The following is a 19004-nucleotide window of genomic DNA, read 5'->3' on the forward strand; positions in this document are numbered from 1 at the left end:
ATACCTACTTCTGATTAATCTTCAGTTCTTACAACTGTTTTTACATGCTCTAATTGCAACTGTGCCGTAGATAGCAGGTCAGGTTGGCAAATGGAGCCTGCTGCCCTCTGCAGCAGGGTGTCTCCCAGTACTATCACTCCCTGCTTCCTTCTCGTGCTTCTGTGTAGCTCAGATACAATAGTATTAGAATAGCATTGAATATGCAGTTGTTGTAGACACTGTCAATTTAGGCATCTTGTTAAATTAACAGTTAAAACATTTCACTCTCTAGTGTCCACATTGCTCCTACTCAAACTTTTTTTAATATTCTTTGTAGAATTTTGTACCTTCTGTGGAAATGAAGTGTTTTGATGTTTTAAAAGTAGAAGGATGCAGTTTGATAGCTACAGGAAGTGCAAACGGTGCAATAATTTTGTGGGATTTTGAATCTGCCTCTGTGAGATGCCTGTAAGTATTGCTTTCATGGAGGCATTTTGACCTCCAGTATTTCATGCAAACTTTTCAAATGGCATACTGGAAATTCTAAGATACCCAACTGTAAAGGGTGATGGACAAGCAGCAGTTAAAGTAGCAATTTATGTGGGCCCCCCTCCCTCCCACTTCAAATTACTTTGCTAGCTAGTCCTGACATTTCAGGTAGGAGAAGTGATCAAGAGAGAGAGTCATCTGGGGAAGGGATGATGTAATTAAGAATAGTGTTTTAACATAACCCAGCACTGCCACTGAAGGAAACTCTCACTATGTAAGTCACTCTGTCATCAACTAGAGGCTGCTACTGAGCTGTAGAAATATCCTTAGTTTGGAAGATTCGTGTTTGGGAGGACATCTGGAAATAATGCCACTTCAGACGATACTGGCAGATGTTCTACATTATCAGTATCTGTATCATTGTCTATACCTAGAAGACTAGGAGTCATATTCAACAAGGAGAAATCTGAAGTGATTTTGGAGGTTTGAGAGTAAAAATCTTTCACAGAAGGTGATAAAAAGTGAACATAGGGTGGTTCCAGATAGTCTCATGTGGATTAAGCTGCTACATCAGGAAAGTGAAAAATGACAACATGTCTGGTTAGACTGAGTGAAGCAGCACAGCAGTATTTCTGTGTTGGTGATGGAATACATGCCTTTTAAGACCACACAAAGTCAATATTTAGCTATCTTACCCAATAGTTTCACAGAATCCCTCATGTGTAAAATTGGCATGTTTGTGAAAAAGTGAGCTGAGTTTTTCTGTACCTCGGGAAATAATCAAAACTTAACTGCAGTTCTGGCTCTGTCTCTTCCTTTGCTTTTGTCTCCCCATATATGAGGGAGCCAATTCATGTGGATGCATGGAAGACAGGAAAGTCAATGCTTTGTAAGTAGAGTATTTTACTCAGGGTTCACATGACTGGTTTGAATGCCAGGAACAAGGTACTTTTCTAACATTCACTTAGATAGTTAACTTCAACGTAAGTTACTTTACTTTTCTCTTAAATACTAATTCTCAAGAAAATACTTGGCTGAAGAAAATGTTCATCATTCCATCAGGTTCCTGTTTTTCCTGGCACAGGCACATTCTGTACCTATTCTTCCCTGACATTACTCCATCATAACTGATTAACTGATTCTGAAAAACTGTCTAAAACTTTTAGGTGACATGCATTCTGGGAAATGAAATGTTTAATTTTGTACATTACAAATAAAGTCTACAACTTTTTCTGGGGACAATATGCAACCTATCTGACACATCCTGTACAAACATCTTTATTTTCAGGTGTAAAATTAATGAAGACAGCCAGGCTTCAGTTCTTCAAGCATCTGGAGTCAATGCCATGTTATTCCTTGTACATAGTGCTTTCTCTTCCAGGTAACTGTGTGCATTTTAATTTCCCCCAGGACAGTCCTTTGGAATTTTGTTGTAGTAAACTGACACAATGTTTGTCCAAGATACCTGATTTAAATTGAGATTTTCTTTGGATTTTATCAATTCAAGTTAATTAGCTTTCCCATCCTTAAACTTGTGTAATGTTTATCAATCCATATTATACATTCTTTTTTTACCACTCCACTAAGCTATCCTTTTGTCCTCTAAATGACCTCATAAGTCTCAATCCTGTTGAAGAATTCAACAGAAGTCAGCTTTTGTCAGGTATTATTTTTCCTGTGTACTGTACCTTCTTTGATTCTTATCTCTGTGTCATAACTCTGTGTGTCAGCAGGCTTTTTCTTTATTTTAAACCTGATACAATCCTCACGGTATTAGATACTCTCAGCAAACAAAGAGAGAGGCAAGCTCATTGAAGTGTGCAGCCTCAAGTTTCATTTTAAAACAAACTAGAAGCTGGCATAGTTTGGTAGTGTTGGACGGAGAACAAAATTTTAGCCCAATATGCCCATTTTGAGGGAAAGGCATTGCACGTGTACACAATTCAGAAGTGCTTGTCTTCCAATGGATATGCAGAGGCAACGGTAGCCAAAAGGACTCAGTATAGTTTAAATACTTATGCAGCTTTAAAGACTTAAGCAATTAGGTAGCTTTTTTGCTCTCCTGAATCGTAGGGATGGTTTATGGTCTTATGTGGCTTTAAAACCTTCAAGTAGCTTATGCATTTACTACACCCCTAAATGTACTAGTGCCACTTAATTGAACATAAATTTGTTTTTTGACATTATAGCTTAATTATTAATGTAATAAATCCTAGCTAAATTAAAACGTGATTACAATTCACAAATAGGTTTTTTTATAAATCAAGAAAATTTCTGATTATGCTTAAGCAGGAGGATCCTACAATGTCTTTGAATCATATAGGCTTAGGATGTTTTGTACGTACTGGGAAAGTACCTGGATGAATTTGACTGTAATCATATATACATACACAATGTTCAAGAATGGTAGCAACTTTGTTAAATCAAACACTGAAAAATTACAAAGTCGTGGGCACCTGTCCAAATTTAGGTGGGCTACCCCAGCTGCATACTTTCTATATGTGTTTTACATTATCCCAGTTATTCAGATACTCAAAAACTGTCAAAAACAGAGCAGCTGTGACATTGGTGTAAGTTATGTGGCCAGAACCTCTCATTAGCACAGTCAGAACTTTTCTTGACTCAGAAACACAAATATTGAAGAACACCTCCAAATTTTTTTCCTGAGTTTATTCCACAGAATCCCATTTCTGATCATTATATTAACAGGTTGAAAATAAGTTTCTGTAATTAATTGAAAACTATTCGCAGAGCAAAGCGCTGTGTAAAATGAAAGCGAATGAGCCATTGGCATGCACTGAGTTTTTCCCCTTCACTTCTTCAGGATGAACACCAGTGTTAATTTTTATTTACTATGGATTTAATTTGCTCAAAACTCCTGACAGGAGAGGTTGGCTGCATAATATGCAAATATTGCCTAGTTACTTGTATAAATTTCTAAAACACCACCAACCCTTAGTCTAATCAGTCTAATCCATTCAGGCACTATTTTATTATGCTTTATTACATTGGATGATGTTGATTTCCAGATAGCAAACAGTATCTTCAAGAATGTCAGTGATCTCCAATAATTTATTTCACACAGGAAAATTAGTTCCCTGCCCTCTACTACTGCTACTGTGAGGAGTGATATCAGTGCCGTTCCAGAGCACAAGAGCAGTTCTTCGAACCTACGTAAGGTAGGTATAGTGGCTTCATGGATTCAGTAGCATTCAAAACAAAATTCTGTTTTCATTTTGGTTTTGGTTTTAAAATACTGTAGCTTACTAAAATCCCTCCATAAAGCCATGCACAAAACTAAATATCAAGAATTACAGAAAAACGAACTTTGTTCACCTAAGCTGAATGAGGCGGGGAATTAAGAATACGTTCTGTCAGGCAGCTAGCTCTGTGATAAATGGAATAGCTATCAAAGTGTTTGTCAGATGCTTATCACTAGCAATTCTGACTTTCAAATGGGAGTATAGAAGAACTCAAAGGGGAATGTAAAATAGACAAATCATGAAGTACTTGAATAAAAGTGGAACCACATCTACGTTGCAGCCACACTTGCTTGGATACAGTGCCTTCAAATGACAGTATGACAACTTTTTTTAATTCACCATCAAGATGTCAGTGTCTGAATCTGTGTATTTTTGCTAAGGATAGCATTATGATTTTTGTGACACTTTTTGTCCTTTTATGCCAGAAGAACATGCCATATCTGCAGAGCAACAAATAGCAAGTAGGCAAAAAGAGGAAAATCCTACTACCTCTCAGATTCTTTCCAGCATATTGTTTCAGCAGAGCATGGCACTTTCATAGATTCCCAAGTAGATACAGGCCTAACTATCATCCGCAAACTAAAGTATACAGTATCTTGTGCTATCTAGTCATTAGAATAACAAAATGGACAGTCATTTGCAGCTCTTAAAAAGATCCCCAAAAGCCTAACACATCACGCCTTACAGATCAATAGGTAGGATGAGATTGAAGTGGCTTTTCCTCTTCTAAGATACCTCAGACACTCATGGCTGCATAGTTTTTCCTGCCTTGTTTGACTTGGCAATTTTTGAGGCCAGTATACTGATTACTGTCAGCCTTGGGGATCCTCAGAAGCCTATATAGTAAGGCACAAACGAAGTGACAATTCTCATACTGAAGATACAGATGTCAGTAAATGTTACTGCTATTTATGCACTTTGCTCATCTTTGCTCATGCAGTAACAAGACTATATGCATGTTCTGAATTAAACTCTCTAAGTAAGAAATCTAGGTTACATTCACGTGACTGTAAGTGATCGACTTTGCTTGTCCTAAGAAATTAATGTCATTCAGCCAAATTTACCTTTAGCATGCTCCTAAATTCCAATTAATTTCATTTGTGATTTGTTCATCTGTGATTTTGATTCTCTTCAGATTAAATGTTTCTTGTTTTCACTCAATGCTGTCCCAGATTGGATGGAAATTGGGGGAATATTTGAATCCTTCAATTAAAAAGAATTAAGTTCTTAAAATAATTTCAACTAGAGAACTGTTCTGCAGTTACACCCAAGTTCCATTTTCTAATTCTGTTACATTTTATTCCTTGTTTTTAGGAAAATGTAAGAAGTGATGAAATTAATACTCAAATAACAACAGGTATGGAAAGATGTTTTTCATTCTCTTTGTTGTTGATCCATAAATTCTGCCCAGATTACCATAGAAACTAAGTTTGTCAGTTTGTCTAGCAAACTGTGTTTAGAATACTTGGGATACCATTGGTATGTGGGTGACACACCTCAACATCCTTTGCTCACCCCTGATTTGCAGTTATTTCCCAAAAGCCAGGCCAGGATGCAGGATATGCAAGGGCTTAATAGCTGTTTTTTCTAAACAGACGTGATGCTGAAAACCTTGCAGAATTTGGGAATGTCAACTATACACACTTCTCTTCCACATAAATATTCGAGCAATGAATTACTGAAATGGTATAGCAAGAGCCAACTTGAGTCAAGTATGAGCGAATGGCCTCACAGAGAAAATCTTCAAAAGCAGATAGAATTTTAGAAGGAAAGATCTTCCCTATAGTATATATCCTTAAAACAACAGAAACAAGAGAGAGCCAAGTGCTTAAGAGTTAAAGCTGTGCAAATGGAGTTGGTGAATTTGCAAGAAGCAAATGCTCTCAATTCTTCTGAATCCTTTAGACATCCTCTGCTGGAAAGCAGACTTTCCCAATAACAAGAAATTTGATCATCTGAAATGTGGATTTAAGCTGAATTTATTTTGCAAAGAAAACATGCCCTGAAAGTAGAATATCCCTAAACCTTGTAGTTGCTCAATGAAATAGACACTCATGTTACGTCCTGCATCCACTGAATGTCCATTTCACTGAGGACCTTCATGGGACCCCCCAGCATCTCCAGCTCTGGGGAAGTCACAGCAGGAACTCAAAAAAGGTTCTCTGTGACCACCACCTTGCATTTAGCCAAAGTTTTTAACTTGAGAAGTATAGAAATCTGTGATTCCAGAATTAAGTGTCATTTAGTTATTAAACTTCATTTCATTGCTGAATTGATAGTAATCTCCAGAAGCCTCACACAGGGGCTGCAGAACTGCCTCTCAGCTGTCCTGATGACCACTGTCTTGCACTCCTCCTCCACTCTCACTGGTGCTTGCAGTTTCTGTGAAATCTGTTGCTGTGCTCTAAATAACGTTCCCCCGCATCATGGAGCAATAGTTCTGGCTGGTTTAGATAAGATCATGAAGATTGTTCAAATTTCTTTTCAGTTGTCTTTTATCCATATCTGTAATGTTTTCAGAGTAATGCCATCTTGATGATGGAGTTTATTTTCAAATTTACTTTTTTTCCTAGTGTTATGTAATTTCTGTATATTCAAAAGCAGTACTAAAAATTGTTGAGAAAATGTATGATCATTTGTGTTCCAAAGCAGAAGACACAACTAGGTATAAGAATATCCAATACTTGAAGATGAACGCACAGTTATCCAAAGCTGTAACGGGACACTCACCAATACTGGCTTCTGCTCATGCAAATGGCTGCATCTGCCTATGGAGTATTCAGGTAGCTATATGAATGTCTTTGGGATGGGACTGGACCATTGAGAAGGTAATTCTACTAATCTTTGGAAACACGCTTTTTAACTAGCAATTGCAGCAGCAGATGTTTTATTGCATTTTTTGGTTAATAGTTTCTTCTATGGACACAAATTAGTTCTGCTTTAATAACTGTAGCAGAGAGTAATGGCAAGTGGAAAATGAAGAAACTTGATTTGAAATAATTATAACAAAATCTGACTGTAAATTTATGTGAAAGTCTAGAAGTTGATTTTTCACCCACATAATTTACCTTCTAAGAAAGGATGATAGGCAAGGCAGAGTGTCCTACTCTCAGAAGAGGAGAAATATGTCTGGAACATTGCACAAGCCAGCTAGCACTAGTAGGGTTACAAATCAGGAGAGAATAGTATCCTAATACATAGTGTCTACAGCTATAATCAGCTTGTAAAGCCAGTCATACAACAGAATGCCAATGGCTTAGTTGTCATATCACTTCAGACCTATGAAACTCTATTCCAGAAAACATGTTACTCTAAAGAAGAGATAAAAAGTAAATGCAGAAAGAAGGGGCCATACCATCATATGACTAGGTAATATTGGTCATTGTGGCAGACAGTGATCACAGTGATCACAATACATCAGCCATGTAAGGCTTTAACATGAATCCCAGCAAAGGCAAGTCATAGTGAGAATTTTTCAGAATGATGGTGAGGTATCTTTGCAGATGTTTTATGCAAAAATAGAATATGATAGTAAATGTCCCCAAGTACAGTAGGTATGGGCTTTGTTGGGTTTTGTTGTCTTCACAGTTGGTATATTAGTGTACTTAGATTCCCGTAGGAATCTCCAAGTTCAGATAATGGTGATGTCATCACTGACATGACTGTCATCATCATTACATGGATGACACAGTCAAGATTCTCCTTATCAGCAAGACTTTCTCCCTCACCTCCTCTCAAACCTGAAGAGACAGTAAGGGAGAAAGTCTACTAATGCTTGCTTGAAAAATACAAGTGAGTGAAGGAGACATCATGGGTCCATTTGCAGCAAGAAATGATGTTTCAGTAGCAGATGAGATCCATACTGATGATATTCCACAGCAAATGAGAGATAAGTGGTAAAGTAGGGGTAGGTACAGATAGACTGTGAATTGCCTGAAGAGTGAAATAGCTTGTTCTTTTGATGTAGAAGAGATGGCAACTAGGAGAAGAATACAACCCAGCTATCTTGGTCATTCAGTAGATTAGGAAACTACCTTTTTAGCTGCTTTCTGAATAGCTATGAGCTGAGTAACGCTGAATAGATCAAATCAATGGCACTCAACTTCTGATGCATTGATTTTTTTTCATGTAGATATTATAAAGAGAAATATGTGATTGTTTATTTATTTATTTTAGGGAAACTTAGTGAAAGAACTTTTGCCATTTTCAAAATATCCTTCAGCTCCTCTGACAGCACTACGGACAGACATCTCCACTAAAATGCTTTTGGCAGGCAGTAAGGGTGAGTAAACACGTTAGTCATTCTGTTCGGGACAGTTTGTAGGACCACAAAATATCATGTTGTAAATGTACCAGAAATACGGAACTGAAGGTCCAAATGCTGCCAGACTTTCTCCATCAAAGCTATAATTAAATAATTGAAAAAGGTATTTTCTGGTGTGAAAGGATGGTAGAATAAAGCTTAGCATTACATTAATAGCATTATCAGTAGAATTGTTTTCATAAAAGACATTACAATTTTCTTTATTCACAAGCCCTGCATATACTTTTCATCTGAATTACTGTATTAATACCAAGCGCAAAGATTACTGCTAAAAACAAGCAAAAATTTCACATTCACAGTAATAAAACTAAGTAAAAAACTACAGTTGTGGCTATACCAAGAGCCGTGATTCCAACACTGATATAGAGTGCACAGTAATGGCTTCAGCAGTACGCTGCTATATAAGGAAAGAAAGCACTTGTGGTCTGTGCTAGCAGCCCATTCTTAGACTTCTAATTCACACCAAATCTGGCTTTCATTTGGCAGAAAGTCCAAGAGTTTATCTGCTGTCTGATTCTCCTCCAAACCTTTAGAATCACCCTAGCAATTTTCCTCTTCTGCGGCTGTCATATGAGATTTTTGTCCTTTAATGTGTCACTTTTCTTCTAAAATACATATTAGAACTGTTTCCTGCCAGCTTCCTGCTCTTACGCTGTCAGAAGTTGGATGGACCAAGATTTTTTTTCCCTTTTTTTTCAAAACTGAGCAGTGGCTTGACGTTAATGCTGAAAATGAAGAGGAGTTTCCACTCCCCATTGATTCAAATCAGTAAATGAGTTCAGGAAGGCAGCATGCACTGAACAGGATTTTAAGTAGTTGTGCAAAAGTATCCACCCTATTACCTATTCACCTGATAATCTCCCTTTGTCCTTTTGTGCTTGTGCCACTGTGTATTTGCTTTTCATGCTTTCCACACCCTTCTCTTTTATCTGCAGTGCTACTACCAATTTCTTGTTCCCATTACAGATTTTTCCTTGTTAGGAAAAGGTCAACTTCTCTGCCAGCTTCCTTGCTTGCTTGCAAATGTACAGTCCTAGAAACCAGTATGAAGGTTGGAATTACACAAACGATTCCTCTGCCTAGTAGTAGAAATGAGAGATAAGAGGCAACTTCATCAGGAAAGAGGGAGCCTAGGCAGGAAACTGAGCAGTTGTGGGTCATAAGGAAAATAATTCTTTGATTCTAGCTTCACATGAGTGCACTAAAAGGTTGTAAAACATTAAGCTTTCATTATGTATGCAATTAATAAAACTTTGTCCATTTTACCAGGACTGAAAAACAGTTTAATCCCCAGGAAGCTCTCATACCTACCTTGTGCAATAGATAACTGTCTTGGCAAGATGACTCTTTTTTTTACTCATGTCATTTAAAGAAAAAACTTTATGTTCTTTCCATTTCAAACCTATCCAGTTAATGACACATTGCTCACAAAGAGTATACACATTTCATTGCATATTAATGAATGGTCCATTATTTTCTACCCTGTGCTTGACAATGGGGTAGTGACATTCACCTTAAAATAACTTTCACTGACCTGTAATCTCTGCTTCATTCTGCCTACTGTTTACCAAGAGCAACTAGTGGTATATATTGGTAGCAACTAGTGAATGTGTAGCACTAATGAAATTTATTGATGTTTTGCTTTTTCCTTTCTTAAACAGAGGGGCATATTATGCGCTGGAGCATTGCCTCATTCTTAGAAGATCCACAGAATAGTAAAAATGTAAGGAAAAATCTGACAGATTTTCTTAACTTGAACAGTATACCAAGATAAGACAGAGAAAAATGGATTCAGAGCTCTATGGGGACTAGAAATGTTTCCTGCACATAAAGGTCATGTCTTTTGCTTGAAATAATAACTTGATGCTGTGAAAAACAAGAACAACATAAGTAAAATGCTGTTAGCATTACTCCATTGTGTTCAAAGAGGCTGTGTTAAGAATTAATTTACCCATGTCCCGAGTGATGTTTCTACCATATGCCATTTGCAGGCTGTTTCATGGAGGGATTACTTTTTCTCATCTCTTAATTTTCAGAAAGCCATGCTGATAAATCCACTAAGCTAGCAACCATGGTGGCATACAGAACTGCCTGAAATGTGGTTATGTTACTTTTTTCCCTCAGCAAATAAAGGAGGAGCTCTGCTGGAGGGCACACTCTAATGAAGTGGTTGACTTATTTCATGAAGAGGAGAAAAATGTGGTAGTGACAGCATCCATTGATGGTTCAGTCAGGTACAAAAATGACTAATACTTCTTAATGCTATGGCAAATCAGTTGAACTGTCTCCAAAGTTCCTCTTCTTGCTGGACTTGTATATAGGCTAGAACTTAAATAAAATACAACATTGGGTGCATTTTCTGTTCTGCACCTGAAAGAACTAATTTTTTAATGTAACACTTCCAGTTTTCTCAGGAAGTCAGACCTTTTGCAGACTGTCATTTTCTTTCAGCAAGGTGACCTTGAATGCACAGGTAACAGCCCCATCATTTTCGAAATGACCTCCTGTTCTAATCCTACTTTAGCTTTCAATACTTGTTAAATTGACATGGGTCCTAAGCATTGCACCTAACCAATGCTTATGCAATTAAACCATTGCAGTCTGAAGATGCTTTATAGACAACTGTAATTCCTTCTTGGCTAACAAGTACATTTGAAAGGGTTTCTTTTGTTTTTTGGGGGGAATCAATGAGGAAATTTTGTGTAGATCCTGCTCTGGTGGCAGCACCTTACTGTAGGAGCAATTCAGGGTATTGGTGCCTTTACTTCTCAGTTTTGTAATTATAAAGATGAACTGTTCATTTTCCGATTTTTACAACATCCTTCTGAGATTTTTTTACTCTCAAGTTACTTACACTATAAACAGTGAACTTCAATCTCATTGATTTTTTTTTTTTTATGACTAGCATACTGAACTCTAGAACAGTGCTGCAGAACTTGATAATGTAGACAGATATTTTGTTACTTTTGTTCTCCTTCTAAAAGTATCCATTTTTGCTTTCTGTCCTTTGGCACTGCTTCTACTATGTCTGTAGGCTTTGGCATGCCATGAACGGATACTATCTTGGTTACTTCGGACAACCTAGGAAGTTTGAATTATCAGACATCAGTCGGCTGATTTTGCCTTGTGATGTTAATAACTTTCCTACTATAATTAAAGAGGAAAGCAAGCATATGGAAAAGAAGAAATTTGAATATCCTCTAATGCTGGACAGGGACAAGTAAGATCTCATACATTTAAATATATGTATGATTGGGGGAACAGTTCTGAAAATATACTTAAAAAGCACCTTTCACCTGAAGGTCAGAAAAAATATTTGTATTTCCTATGAGTTATTTAGAAAAATCCTTTTTAAAAATGTTTTTACACAGCATGGATAAATTGTTATGACTAGGTGACAGTCAGGATTAGGTGATGGTCAGGATTTGAATTCAGTAATAGTGATGACTAGATAATTGTCTCAGATTTTAGCCTAATTAGAGTCTGTATGTTATGTACACTGTTCAGGTTAGCAGCCTGTTTCCTTTCCAGTTCCATAAGCTGATATACTTCTGGGATCCCAAAAATTTTATTGAAAAAGCTTAATGTGAATAGTTTCAAGCCAAACCCAAATCTTTCTGTAAGAATAAACCCAATTTAATCTTTCAGTTTAAATAATGGTCTTCTTAAATTTGCTGGGATGTTATGGATACATTCACATACCTCTGATCATGACATTCTGACACTGGCATAAATGTTGTGTGTTCAATAGCAGTGTTGGACCTCTCTCCTTCTAGGTAGAGTTCTCAAGGGATGTGGGTTAGTTACAAGTCAAGACAGAGAGCCTTGGCCCTCTCGCTTAAGTCGTATTTCTAGTCCTGGAGCTCCCTGGTTCATTAATTAGTGGGTTGACCAAATGAACATAAATACTGAAGCAGGAATCTTCAGAGGCAACATGCACATTGCCTTTAGTAACAAAGCAGTCCAAATCTGGGAGAAATTACTTCAGGGCTTAAAAAGTCATGCATGCTGTAGTAGTAAGGTTTCATATACCATTTCTTAGGCTGCCTTTTAACCAAAGCACTTTGGGACAATGGGAAATCTCTAAGGTGCTTTACTGTTACCCCATTTAGGTCGGTATCCTGCTAACACTTATTATTCCATAGAGTTCTTACTAATGTGAGTAGTCGCACTGAAGTCAGAACAGTAACTCATCAACATAGAGAAGTGCTTGGCTGTGTTTGAAGACTAACCCCTGTAGTCCTTTTGAATAGTCAGCAGCTAGTTTGAAACCTCTAGAATCAAAGCTACTAAAATTAAGCCAGCTAACTTTAAAGAAATGACATGCCTGTGTCAAACTGCGACTACTCTTTGAGGACCTTTCAAATATTTCAGTAAGGGAGAATGGCTACCATACATTTTAAACACATTAATTAAACAGACTGGAAGCAAATGAGAAGCTTGCTTAACTGTGCAGAGAACTGAAAAAAAAAGGCGGCCACATGCTGCGCAATAGAAAGTTTCAGTCTTAACATTCTATATACTCTGTGTGCTGTCACCTCAAGAGTAACTTGATTCCTCTGGATTAATTGTACCAAATAGTTTAATGGATGGCTAGCCAACCATCAGCCAAAAGGCTGTGTTACTTATGGATGCTAGGTTTTGTTCTTTACAGGATACAGGAGCTTCTCTTGGGTCAAGTCAGTTATCTTCATGATGGTACTACAATTCGCTTATTGGATAGTTGTCATATAAGTCACTAAGACAATATTTTAGAATTTCAGTTAACAAATCAAGTTATAAATGCTATTAACAGATATTCTCCAAATGTGCATATACCTGAAAAGGTACAAGCCCAGCTGAATAGCATAGGTGCTTACAGTTTAAACAAGCAGCTCAGGTGATCTATTGAAAAATGTCAGCAGGTAGATAGACCCATATAGAAGAATAGTCTCAGTTTCTCTCTGTAGTTTATAATTCCTTAGTTTGTGTGATCTGACTTAATTTTTCTGATTATAAATGAAACTGTGTTAATCTACACTAACAGACACTCTACTCTGGATCATTTCTTCTTGTGATTAACTTTGGAAACCAGATATATAAGCAGAGGAAACCTTCTTTGTTAAGAAAGTGGTATACAGGAATTGTAGTCAGAACTCACAGAAATGCTGAAAAGCCATTATCAGACAGCAAGTTAGCACCCAGTTGTGTGTTTTTATAGTTTTTAACTAGTGTTTTTTATATTAACATTTCCAGCCTCCCAAAGATGACAAGCCAGTATCTGGATTGACAAAGTGTTAGTGAAGCACTTCATGACACCTATGAACATCCTAATATAAATTACATTTTGAAGACATATGGAATAATTTATACTTCAAAATAATTTTATTTTAGAGCCAGCTAAGAACATTGCATTCAAAATTGCCATTTTGATAGAAGCATCAGAGTTTTTCTGTCTTGTGTGTACAGGTGGAAGTCACTGACCAGATCGCCTTCAGTTTTAAAAAAGTCTAAACATGTGGACATAATTCAGGACTTGAAGTTTTTCAAAGCTCTGGCTTCTCCAAAGGTAGCTAATGTATATGACACATTTGTTTCTGTTCTGTGCAACATATAGGAAATGCAGTTGTATTTCTCATTTATAAATTTGCCGTAAGTAACCCTACATATCCTTCTTATTCAATGGATAAGCTAGGACAAAAATGCATAAACAGAGGAATCAAAGAAACCTCTCTGGTTTTCATTCTCATTGTTTCACACTTCCAAATTCCAATTTACACAGTAGCACACACTGATTCACTTGTTTGGTTTAACAGCATTGAAAAAGCCTAGAATTTTCACATACTCCAACAGAAATCCTAAATATTTGAAGTTTACTTGAAGAAAGTGTGAAAATACTAGAACAGTGAATCCCTGGTTATACACAATAGTTCTTTCAGGGTTCCCATGAAGTCAGAAACCAGGAGAGTTCTGAGTTAGTTTAGATATCATTAAAAATACTTTCTACAACTCTAATTGAATAATGGTAGAGCGCCTCCATCTTTACCTGGCTTAGCCCTTGAAAGTCATGGGAACAGATAAAACTTCTTCTCTTGCAGTTGTAGTAGAAGAGGAAAAAGATACAAATCCTACGGCCATTTGCCAAAAAAGCTTCCATTAACACCTTTCTGATGATTCTTCCCCAAAGGTTAGTAGCCAACAGCTAGTGAGGTGTATGAACTCTTAACATCCTCTCCAAAAATTTGTGGTACTGTGCACCACAATCTGATATCCTAATGTGGCCAGCTAAGGTCCAAACAGTAGTCAATAAAAGACAACATTACTCCATGTGACCAGCTACTTTTCTCTGTGTACCTTGAGTGAAAGGATGAAAGAATGACAAGGACTCCACTGTTCATTGCCCTGTCTTGCCAGCCAGTTCATAGAATCATAGAATAGTTTGGGTTGGAAGGGACCTTTAAAGGTCATCTAGTCCAACCCCCCTGCAATGAGCAGGGACATCTTCAACTAGAGCAGGTTGCTCAGACCCACATCCAACCTGACCTTGAATGTTTCCAGGGATGGGGCATCTACCACCTCTCTGGGCAACCTGCTCCAGTGTTTCACCACACTCATCGTAAACAATTTCTTCCTTATATCTAGTCTAAGTCTACTCTCTTTTAGTTTAAAAACATTATCCTTTGTCCTATCGGTACAGGCCCTGCTAAAAAGTCTGTCCCCATCTCTCTTATAAGCCCCCTTTAAGGCCGCAATAAGGTCTCCCTGGAGCCTTCTCTTCTCCAGGCTGAACAACCCCAACTCTCTTAGGCTTTCTTCATAGGAGAGGTGTTCCAGCCCTCTGATCTTTTTTGTGGCCCTCCTCTGGACCCACTCCAACAGGTCCATGTCTTTCCTGTGCTGAGGGCTCCAGAGCTGGATGCAGTACTCCAGGTGGGGTCTCACCAGAGCAGAGTAGAGGGGCAGAATCACTTCCATGCTTCTTTTGATGCAGCCCAGGATACAGTTGGCTTTCTGGCCTGCAAGCGCACATTACTGGCTCATGTCCAGCTTTTCATCTACCAGTACCTGCAAGTCCTTCTCCACAGGGCTGCTCGCAATGTTCTTCCTTTCTCACTTGTCCTGGCTGACTGGGACACCAAGGGTAGAAGACCAGCTCTCATCCTGTCTGGGTGCTTGACTATTTGAAGCTAGTGGATTAGTTGCTGCTAAGCAAACGTAGTCAAGCATGCAGTTTTGAGGCATTCTGTCATTTCACCCCAAGGCAGCACCAAGCTGACGAGCTCCCTTAAGTCACAGTTATACCAGTCACAGGTGCTGCACAATCCCAGCACAGCCTGTGTTTAAATCACAGGGAAACTGATGTAGCTGCTTCAGTGCTGTTGGAGCATGCACTACAAAGTAACGGCAGTTGATCATTGGTCCCCTGCTGTTCAACAGCTGTAGATACAGCACTGTGTAATGGAGAACAGTGTTAGTGGGAAAAATATGTTGATGCTGGGTATAAAACATGAAATTTACTGTAGCAAAGTCAGTGGTTGAGTACATTGTGGGACAAGTCAGCGGAGGTGAGCTCTGCTTTAGGTTTTACCTAGTCTTTTGAAAAGAGGACTCACTGGAGATCTCATAGCAGAGGATACTTGATAAACATTAGCACTGGAGTCCCCTTCTGATTGAGCTTTTGATGAGAAAAAGGTTTGATTTGCTATTATTTGCTTTAGAGCAGAACAAACCAGTGGACTTCAGTTTGTACTTCAGACTAGAGGTGTGCTATTCGGTGGCTGTGCAAACACCTAGAGTATACAATTAGCTCACCATAATTCAGTTGTCCTGTCTTTCTGAAATGGGTAATGCCTAGTAATTAATGCATATGAGTAATGCTTAGAACTGACAGACAGACACTGGAACAGATTCCTTTAGGAATGTTTTACATTGTTGAAGATGTAGTGTCTCTTAAACTGTTACTACTGTAGCACACTCGGTAATGTATTGCTAAGACCATAAAAAAATGTAAGTAGAAAATCTCTGTATAATGTAGCATTTCAAATTAAACTCTTGTTTTCAAATTTGATGGAAACAAGGGTTCTTTGCAATATTTCAAGTTGTAGGTGCATTTTTTTCCTTTTTGGAGGACCATAAAATGGCCTCCTAGGGAGAAGTCTTGGCTATATAAAGTCTCAAGATTCATGTGAGTGTGGACGAACTGTCAAGATACCTGAGGTATTTTCGCAAATTCAAAGCTTTCAACGGTTAACAGCAGAAATGTCTTGTTCATCTGCATCTTTCCCAACTGACTGCTGAAGTGTTTGTGATTTGCAAAGCCCAACAGAAGGATAGCCAGACTGACAGCCCTGTGATGAAGCTGTCATCTGCGAGGGAGTAACTCCATTACCCCTTGGCTAGACTTCCACTGTCCTCTGATAACATGCATCCACCAAACCTGACAAGTACCCTGAAAATGATTCCTTTATTGAGCTTATCTAAGGTGTTAATAGGTGAGAGAATTAAGTAAGTGTTTAAAACTAGCTTTAACTTAGGTGACAAAAAGCATTTTGCTGTTAACTGTCTTGATTTTGTGTCCCTTGGGAAGCTGGAATTTTGCTGGTTATGCATTTTCTATAGCAGAAGAATGATCCCTTCCTAATTTAAAAAAAAGTTCAACGCAGCCTTTACATGGTACAAAGAAAACCTGTGCATAAACCATACTCTCTCTACATAGTAATGATATACATGTATACATGATATACATAATGATATACTCTCTCTACATAATGATATACAACCATACCCTCTCTACATAGTAATGATATACATAGTAATGATATACAGGGTTCTTCAGATAACATGAATGTTACCATGCAATTCAATAACAGAAGTAATGTTTTCATTACCTTTTACATTCACCTAGTAATGCACTGACTTTGGCTTACTTTGGTCAGATCCATAGACAACCTTTGGAAAGTTTTCAGTCTGGAAACAGAGAGGCTGGTGCAGTATTTGGGTCTCTTCCTATATATGAGGTAAGCACAAGTGTTTTCTACCTTTTGCGGTGGCATTCATACAGCTGAAGCCATTAGCACCAGCAAATCATTACAGTCACGTACTCTGACATTCTATTGTTAACTGTCTGCTTCTCAATTTAATTTTCTAACATGGCTTGTATTACTACCTATCCAACTCCATTCTCCATTCGGTGGAAGCTTGGGAAGCCAGTTGAAGAGAGCATGCTGCAAAGTGAGTATTCCAGACATTTACTTCTCCTGTTCAACCTCATGTCATTAACTTTTTGCTCAGACTCAACTCTTTTAGCCAGCCCAAAAACTATTGATTCTTATCTGCATGAAGCTTTGGCTATTGCAGGTTAAGACTGTTTTATGGGTACTGTTGATTTGATTTATTGCAAGCTGTCTAGCAATGCTTCCTAGGTTGTTCCTTCTATGGAGAAAGACCAGAATGTCCACAGCCTTGTCTATCCCACCTATCATAGGATGGAAAGAATCACCCCTAGCAGCGGTGCTGATCTAGGGTACCTAGAGAACTAGCTTGGATGAGACTCCTAACATCTAGATAGCTAGGTAGGTGGAATGAATAGGGTACTCTGCATTCAAATATATATGACTTAACGCTTGTGCATGCGGTATTACAGAGTATCTCAGAAAACAGAAAACTCAGGAGCACAGGGTTCAAATAGTTGGCACATATGCTATTCTTCTGACCATTAATGTGCCTTGGAAATCTATGTTTTGTTTTCTTCCAGAAGAAGAAAATAAAATACAGGGAGTCTTGTGCCTTGGCAAGTTAGGAGCAACTACACTGATGCCAATGGCACTGCCACGGATTTACAATAAAAGGAAATCAGACTTTTTCTGTGAGCTACATGCACAACAAATAATTTTTTTGTCTGTGCTGTTACAAAACGCCATCAAAGTGCTCTGTTCACCTGAATATATTAATTAGTTCTTGAAATGTTGCAATTTATTTTTTAAAGGTCTCCAGTGGAACAAAGCTGAGATGTCCAGTCCCACTGGATGGACAATGGAGACAGGTTTCAGTGGAGAATAGGGTCAAGACAAATAAATATAGCGTCCATCTTCAGGAAAGTGGATTAGCAGGTTCCTTATTTCAATTTTTTCCTGTTTTTTTCTGTTATATTTAAATCCATTTAATTATTAAGTAGAACATACAGAAATAAAATCTTTACTTCTATTCCAGTCTTTCATGCAGAGAAAAAATTCTAATAAAGCCAGTGTATGATTATAACAAGATACTCACAGAAAAGCCCATCTCACTCCACTTTTTGACAGTTAAGAAGGAAAAGCACCTTACTATAATTAACTGCTTAAAGACTCAGAGCCATAAATCTGAAAAAATTCTTCTTTTGCTAGCCATACAGACTTCTCTGAAGAACAAGAAATGTTATTCCAGACGTACTGCTATGGCCTTTCTCTCATGTTTCAGGAGCTTTGGTGTCCTTGGATAGGCAAAGAGTTGATGGGATGTTCCACAGGTAGCACACATATGCCACGGTATCCTAGGCAAATGTCTTCTTCCAGAAACATTTAGATTTCCTCATTAATCATGTGGAGATGAGACAGAAGGAAGACTGAGAACTAGGTTCAAATAATGAGAAACAGCCCTATTTAAAGATACCTGGATTTAGGACACAGCATCATAGAACATGCCATCTTTAACTGCACTATTTTCAGCTGAGCTAACTTTATATTAATTAAACATAATTACAGAAACAGAAAAAGCAAAAACCAAGCAAAGCTCCTTGCAATTGTTTTGTTAATGCTATGTGGACAAGTCTTCAGAATTATCATTCTAATATCTTTTAGTGCCAATATTTTTGTTTGTTCAGAAGATGCCTTGACTAGAACTCTTAACAGAATGAAATGGTCTTATTACCCAAAAAATTTTCAGCAGCTCAGATTCCTTCTGGTTTATGCTACTTTTTTTTAGAAATGCACTAA

The 19004-nt window shown here is 37.8% G+C and overlaps 1 protein-coding gene across 1 annotated transcript in view; it reads left to right on the forward strand.

Annotated features, from left to right (window-relative positions):
* The window catches only part of WDR64 (WD repeat domain 64), a 77498-nt gene extending 59405 nt beyond the window's left edge, over positions 1 to 18093 (forward strand). The window contains exons 16-28 of the mRNA XM_075497177.1: positions 317 to 447; positions 1757 to 1849; positions 3554 to 3647; positions 5046 to 5088; positions 6381 to 6514; positions 7908 to 8013; positions 9717 to 9778; positions 10180 to 10289; positions 11090 to 11275; positions 13504 to 13603; positions 16971 to 17051; positions 17232 to 17265; positions 18020 to 18093. Of these exons, the coding sequence (XP_075353292.1) occupies positions 317 to 447; positions 1757 to 1849; positions 3554 to 3647; positions 5046 to 5088; positions 6381 to 6514; positions 7908 to 8013; positions 9717 to 9778; positions 10180 to 10289; positions 11090 to 11275; positions 13504 to 13603; positions 16971 to 17051; positions 17232 to 17265; positions 18020 to 18093 (1248 nt within the window). The remainder of the gene's footprint in view (positions 1 to 316; positions 448 to 1756; positions 1850 to 3553; positions 3648 to 5045; positions 5089 to 6380; positions 6515 to 7907; positions 8014 to 9716; positions 9779 to 10179; positions 10290 to 11089; positions 11276 to 13503; positions 13604 to 16970; positions 17052 to 17231; positions 17266 to 18019) is intronic.
* Positions 18094 to 19004: the final 911 nt, after the last annotated feature.

The sequence above is a fragment of the Mycteria americana genome, chromosome 3 (assembly GCF_035582795.1).
Source record: "Mycteria americana isolate JAX WOST 10 ecotype Jacksonville Zoo and Gardens chromosome 3, USCA_MyAme_1.0, whole genome shotgun sequence".
NCBI classification, from domain to species: domain Eukaryota; kingdom Metazoa; phylum Chordata; class Aves; order Ciconiiformes; family Ciconiidae; genus Mycteria; species Mycteria americana.